Below are 7,455 nucleotides of genomic sequence, written 5' to 3' on the forward strand. Positions count from 1 at the left end.
GACACAGCGGGGGAGGCTCAGTGAGAAACACATGGTGTAAGTAAACACTCATAATTGCATTAGCATTCTCTGGTGGATTGGTAATTCAAGCTCTGTTCCATGATATTGTAAGAGCAGTTATAACAGGTTTACCAATCTTGTGGTCTGCTGGGGATTTCATCAAATTCCATGTGAACAGAACTTTAAGTGACAAATCTACTGGAAACAGAGTGTGAGAGAAGGAGGCAAGCTATAAAATGGAAGTCTAGTAAAGGCAGTATAACTTTGTTTCATTTCTGATGTACCTGTGAGGTTTTTCAATTCTAGTTGCCATTTATTTTCCCATGTTATTTAATATCAAAATCAATTTCAGTCTATCCTTTGGATATGGCCACTCTGTTGACTATGATTATACAACAAGACAGCTGCTTGATTGATTAAAATCCTCAGCTTTCGAATATCTATATTGATGCAATTATTCTCAAATACTTGTCAATAAAACAACTATTCTACTGACTGTTGATGGAAAGCGTAGATTACATTTTAAAATAATTAATATGTAGTTAAAATTCTAGGTTTTGTGGAGATATTTTCTATGGAGAAGCCTAGTGTACATTATCACTCTTTTGCTTTTGAATTGCATATTCTAGCAGGTGCTTGGAGTAATACATGACCAATATATATGAGAGGGTTACAGGAATGAGAGGTATTCCCTAGTTGGAAGAATCAGATTGACCTGATTTGAATGATTTGATCAGTAGAAAATAGGATAATAGGAGTGAAATGTGGTATTTGCCTCTCTTTGACTGACTTATTTCACTTAACATCATATCTATTTTTGTTTTAGATTTTATTTATTTATTTGATCGACAAAGATCACAAATAGGCAGAGAGGTAGGCAGAGAGAAAGGAGGAAGCAGGCTCCCTGCTGAGTGGAGAGCCCTATGTGATGTGGGGCTCAATCCCAGGACCCTAGGACCATGACCTGAGCCGAAAAGGCAGAGGCTTTAACCCACTGAGCCACCCAGACACCCGCATCATATCTAATTTTACAAAATTTTCAAGCTCTCTTTTTTTCCCCTGCATTCAGTCTTACTTCATGTTTCTTTCTCTTTTTGCTAATTTTGGTCATGTTGGTCAAAATAGACAAACTAGTTTGCTTAGTGTATCTCTTAGGCACTTCAGAAAAAAAAGAAATCATCTCAGAATTTTGATCGAAGTCACTGATTACTTAGGGCCATGTATATTTAGTCTGTACAAGTGCTGCTCATTAGAAATATACAAGAAATATAATTTCGCATTTTCTGGTGGCTATATTTTAAAAAGGTAAAAAAAGTGACATAAATTATATATATATATAAGATTATATATATATATATAATTGTGTGTGTGTGTGTGTGTATATGTGTAGAGAGTGCAGGGGAGGAGCAAAGGGAGAACGTGAAAGAGAATTTTGAGCAGGCTCCATGCCCAGAGTGGAGCCTGACGTGGGGCTCAATCTTACAACACATGACCCAGCCAAAATCAAGACTCAGACATTTAACTGACTGAACCACCCAGGTGCCCCCACTTATATACTATTTAACACAATATATCTAACATATTATCATTTCAACATGTAATCAATATAAAACGTCTCTGAAATCCAGTCTATATTTTGCACATAAGGCACATCTCATTTTGGGTTACATTTTGAAATGCTCAGTAGCCACTGTGGCCAGAGGCTACCATATTGGACAGTGCAGATTACATCCTTTCATACAGAAGAAATGGATGGATGGTTGAAAAAAAGAACTAGGTTGATTTTGTTTTTAATCCACAAAAATTCCTATTCTTTATTATATATATATATTTACTTACGTATTGCTCTTTCTGTGACTGAAATTCCTGGTCTTATTTGTAAATTGTAACTTTTCTATTTTATTCTTTCTCTTCTCTCAGATTTTGATGTTATTTCATTGTTTGCTCTCATTGATTTATATTTAGAAAACTATTTTGATAATATGCATTATAGATTGTCATTTTTCACAGTAATGTTTATTATGGTACATTGCGATATTATTGGTATAAAACTTATTTTCTTAACAAGTAATTATAAGACTTAATGTAGAAAAGATTATCTTTCAAGTATCAAAAAGAGACTATATTTTTCAATATTGTACTATTTTTGGATTGTTTTTGTTGGTGTAATTTTCAGTTTGGGAGCATTCATTGCCTGTTACTGAGACACTGTGAAAGAGAAAATGTTGAAGCTTTATAATTTGTTACAAAGCAGAATACTAGAAATTATTTTTTCTCCTTAATGTCCATGTTTTAGAAGTAAATTTGCTTTCTATATATGATGTATTTTGAAAATTTGTTCCAGATACTGCAGGCTCTATGATTTTTATATAATTTTTACTGCTTCAGAAAAATTTCACCAAAGCTCATTTTATATTTAAGGGGGGAAAAATATCTAAAATTGAGTCTTAGCATTAGTCAATAAAGTAGGCAAATGAAAAGAAAACTTTTAAGTTTCTGATCCATAACTTGCTATATATACAAAGATATCCCCATCTGCCACTACCTGTTCAATTCTAAACCTATTCTGCCTATACCTATTTTATATGAGTTCCCCTTAAGACCACTAATATTTGAATATTTTAAAGTATTTATAATGCTAACATAAAAATATGCAATATTTATGTCTTCAGCTAATTAATTTAAAAATGAAAATTACCCCAAATACATTTTAAAAAAATATTTCAAAATTGTATCATGATTCAAATTATTGTATTATTTAATTTGCTGAGTCAATGTTTAGCCAGATGGATCGTTTCATTGATCAGGTTTGCTGATTGCATTTCCCTCTGGCTATAATTGATGCTACATTTTAAAATATCTGAGTGCTTTATATTCTTTTTTTTTAATCTGTGTCTGTAGTGTGAATTTAAATGTATATTTAAAAACTTCATATATAACTGGGCAGTATATGATATAAAAACATGTTTTACATATTATGTAGGCTCTAAGCATGTATAGAATAAAAATATATCATTTATAAAGTGAAAGTATAGTTTATACTTAACTTGCATCACAGAGAAGCTTAAGCCATCTGTATACTTGTCATGCCAGTGATGAATCTAGAAGATTCTTTACATAAAAGCTGGCATAAGTTTCATTACTTATTTTGTTATGTCATTATAAATATTTAACTGACATAGTCTCTAATTTTATATTGACTCTTGGAAATCTTTGAATTACCATATTCAAAAGTATATACATATATAATGTTATTATTAGAATTCAATTTCTTAGAATCAAAAGATGGATAGCATAACTAATTTAATAGAAGAAGGCAACTTTTGTTAAACATCTAAACTATTAGGATAAGACATCTATGTGGATACTTAAAAATTTTTCATGTGAGGTATACTAAAAGATATGTCAGTATACATCACATGTTTTAAGTCATAACACCACCTTAATTTTGAAAAGATCTTTTTCAAACAAAGATTCCATTTGTAGAACAACCTCATTTATGTTTCTGTACAACTTATGTGGCCTCTTTGAGGATGTATTATGGCTATTAAAATCTCACGAGGGAAATCGATGTCAAAACTTCCAAGATTTTCTTTGATAACTAAATAAACAATGCTAAATAATTCTTTGAATTATCTCTGTAAACGTGTTCGCAATGTCTTCTTGAGGAGTAGAAACCAGGCTTGCCTGTTGCCAGAACTGAGCTACCCTGTAAGCACACCCACAGGCTTAAGTGAGGTGCCTGACTGACTAGAATGGTTGGTGAGGAATCAAAAATATGCTTTAATCCAGTGTTCATTTTCATATCACAAAAGGTGCTACAGAATGATTGCCACTCGCAAAAGAAAAAGGCAAGCACAATTAAAAGCCAGGTTTCTAATCCCCTTTGCCCGGGTTGAGAACCAGAGCCAAAAGAAAGAGTGTTTTCACAGGTACATATGCCCTCCGGGGAAAGCACACCCCGACCACCTAGCTGGTGAGATGAAAAGATACCAGGAATCAGTTTGTATCATCAGCCAATAAATTGTGCCCGCACTGCTGTGGCTGACAAGAAACCACAGGGCTGGTGGGTAGCCAACAAAAGCTCTGTTTTGTGACAGTGGACAGACAAGCATTGTGGCCAATGGAATTCTGTCTTTTTAGCCTGTAGTTTCTGTCTGAGCAGCCAAGAACATATATCATCAGTATGTGAGAAAATCTGACAGCAAGTGCCTGACACTTGTGTGGAGAGCTATTTCCAAATGATTGAAGGGCAGTCTGAGCTGCTAACCACTAATTAGCCTAATTGACACCAAACTGAAAGGGATGACTCAGCTGTTGCAGAAACACTGCCTAATGGTAGTGTTGTGTCTCAGCTGCTTGAATGAGAAATGATTATTAATTGTACCCTGTGGAAAGAGAAACTGTTGCATTATATTAATATGGGGGAAGTAGAGGATTAAACTTCTTATTAATCTGACTGTAATCTTGCCCCACCCTGCTGGCACTATTGTCATCAGGAATAGCCGACACTAGTTGAGCAAAGTGACTTAAACTCCACTATTGCTCCACTGAGGATTTTGCACGCAGGTTGGATGGCAGGCAAACCAGTTTTCTGTGTGCACCAATACAATCAAAGTCATGTAACATCGAAGACAAAAACCAAGAGGCTCAATAGTGGACACTGAGTAAGTGTTTGCTACTGAAGAATATAGGTTTTTGTGGTTAGTATTATTTTGAACCCAACAAAATGTTATTTCAAATTAATAAATAGAATTTTATCTGTCCTAGATGTTGATTTTTTTAATTGCTGGATATGACAGCTGGTCAGTAAGTATCTAGTGAAGAGAGGAGGGAAGGAAGGAATCTTGAAGGTACTACCATAGATTCATCTATGACCAAACACTTGGAAACTAGATTGACTTTAGCTGCGTTTGTCTTTTTTAAATTGAGAAACTAATTCCTGGAACCAATAGAAAGAAAGATTTTTGAAATACAGCCATTATCTGGGAAGGTTGTAGTTTTCTCTATCCTGGTAAATTGTTATGGATCCCTTTGCTTCTTAATAAAGATGTGATGTTTTTGCTTGCAGTTGTAGGTTTGGAAGGACCTCTACAGGCTATTTGGGGTTTTGGCAAACTTAATAGTAGGAGCAACAGAGCAGCTGCTGCCTTCTCTAATATGTTTGAAACTTTTAATTCTGAAGGAAGTTACTGAGTTAAAATAAGGCACAGTGATAAAACCAGATTTAACCACAGCTTTGAAAATTTACTTGGGAAAGCTCATCAGGGTAACAGAATTTGATTCTACTATAACAATAGCTATAACCACAGAGTTCATGAAGATTTGGTCTGGCAGTTGATAAACAGCATTATATTTTTTGGTCCTTAGTAATATGCAGAGTTGAATGAAATTATATCACAGGTAGTCGATATCCAGGGCGCCTGGGTGGCTCAGTTGATTAAACATCCGGCTCTTGGTTTCCATGCAGGTCATGATCTCAGGGTGGTGAGATTGAGCCCTGTGTCAGGCTCCCAGCACAGCACAGAGTCTGCTTGTCCTTCTCCTTCTTCTCCTGCCCCGCTTTCTTTCTCTCTCTCCTTCTCTCATAAATAAAAAAATAAAATGAAATCTTTAAAATAAAAAATATGGTCAGTTTCCAAGATGGCAGTGAGATGTGTTCTGAGAGAACAGTTTTCAAAATAGATTGGGCTTCAAAATGCATTTAGATTCCAGAATAATGATTTGATCTCCATTCATTCATTCTTTATTCATCAATTCAGAAAAATTTCTTTAGCATGTATTTGTCATATTAATTTTTGAGCTAAAGGTCAGATTAGCTAATCAGACACCATTAACTTATAGGTGAAATCATGTTATTTCCAAAGAAAGTGGTAGAAAATAATTATAATGCTGCTTACAAAATAAAAGAATACATTTGGAATCCTTTTGTGCATTTTTAAAAAGATTTTATTTGAGAGAGGGAGAGCATAAGTAGGGGAAGAGGCAGGCTCCCCACTGAGCAGGGAGCCTGATGTGGGACTTGATAGATCCTAGGCTCTGAGGATCGTAATCTGACTTGAAGGTAGAAGCTTAACTGTCTTGTCCCAACCAGTTTGCTGGTTGGCGACGGCGGCACCGGGAAGACGACGTTCGTGAAGCGTCACCTGACGGGGGAGTTCGAGAAGAAGTATGTAGCCACCTTGGGCGTGGAGGTCCACCCGCTCGTGTTCCACACCAACAGGGGACCCATCAAGTTCAACGTGTGGGACACGGCCGGCCAGGAGAAGTTCGGCGGCCTGTGGGACGGCTACTACATCCAAGCCCAGTGTGCCATTATAATGTTCGATGTCACGTCAAGGGTTACTTACAAGAATGTGCCTAACTGGCATAGAGATCTGGTACAAGTGTGTGAGAACATCCCCATTGTGCTGTGTGGCAACAAAGTGGACATTAAGGACAGGAAAGTTACGGCAAAATCTATTGTCTTCCACCGAAAGAAGAATCTTCAGTACTATGACATTTCTGCCAAAAGTAACTACAACTTTGAAAAGCCCTTCCTGTGGCTTGCTAGAAAACTAATTGGAGACCCTAACTTGGAGTTTGTCGCCATGCCCGCTCTTGCCCCGCCAGAGGTTGTCATGGACCCAGCTTTGGCAGCACAGTATGAGCACGATCTAGAGGTTGCTCAGACAACTGCTCTCCCGGATGAGGATGATGACCTGTGAGAACGTGCAGCCGGAGGCCAGCGTCAGAAGTCTAGTTTTATAGGCAACTGTCCTGTGATGTCAGTGGTGCAGCGTGTTTGCCACTTTATTATATAGCTGAGCAGAACATGTGCTTAATCTTTGGGATGCTGAAGGAGATGAATGGGCTTCGGAGTGAATGTGGCAGTTTAAAAAGTACCTTCATTTTTTGGACCTGCATATTTAGCTGTTTTGGAACGCAGTTGTTTCCTTCCTGAGTTTCAGATATGAGACTGCTATAGTCCCGTCACAATATCCAGTGGTGAAATCTTGTTTGTCACTGTCATTCCCATTCCTTTTCGTTTAGAATCAGAATAAAGTTGTATTTCAAATATCTAAAAAAAAAAAAAAAAAAGGAGCCACAAGGCGCCCCGTTTTTGTGCACTGTTAATAAAGCAAACGGAATTATGAAATATACCCCTCCTCAAAAATATCCTTATTGTCCACATCAGCTCAAGGAAGAGCAGAACTGTATTTATCAAAACACATGAAAATATGAAGCTGTTTATTGCCTGTCTTCCCACTTGAAGCAAGGTTCCTGATAGAGATTATTTCAGTGGTAACATGTGATTATAGTGTCAGTGAAGAGAAAAAAGGAAAGGGAAGTATTGAGAAGGTAGAAAGTTATTATAAGAAAAAGTATTTGTAGGGTACGATTCTGAGCCAGGTGCTTTCATTTATTACCATTTTTCAGATGCTCACCTGGCCTCCTGTAATATAGGCAGGTTAT

The 7,455-nt window shown here is 36.5% G+C and overlaps 1 protein-coding gene across 1 annotated transcript; it reads left to right on the forward strand.

The window, feature by feature from the left end:
• The first annotated feature begins 3,825 nt into the window (after positions 1-3,825).
• On the forward strand, positions 3,826-7,087 carry LOC122890272 (GTP-binding nuclear protein Ran-like). Its single transcript, XM_044225960.1, has 2 exons — positions 3,826-3,932; positions 6,095-7,087. The coding sequence occupies exons 1-2, from the start codon at positions 3,826-3,828 to the stop codon at positions 6,705-6,707; spliced, it is 720 nt and encodes a 239-aa protein (XP_044081895.1). The 3' UTR covers positions 6,708-7,087.
• The last annotated feature ends 368 nt before the right edge of the window (positions 7,088-7,455 follow it).

Source organism: Neovison vison, chromosome 11 (assembly GCF_020171115.1).
Source record: "Neovison vison isolate M4711 chromosome 11, ASM_NN_V1, whole genome shotgun sequence".
In the NCBI taxonomy this organism is placed as follows: Eukaryota; Metazoa; Chordata; class Mammalia; order Carnivora; family Mustelidae; genus Neogale; species Neogale vison.

What these genes read in the sequence shown, in the direction of transcription:
- LOC122890272 (XM_044225960.1), top strand. Translation starts at nt 3,826, where the DNA reads ATGATTGCCACTCGCAAAAGAAAAAGGCAAGCACAATTAAAAGCCAGG. An exon ending in AAGAAAGAGTGTTTTCACAG is followed by an intron (nt 3,933 to 6,094) that starts GTACATATGCCC and finishes TGTCCCAACCAG; the next exon opens with TTTGCTGGTTGGCGACGGCG.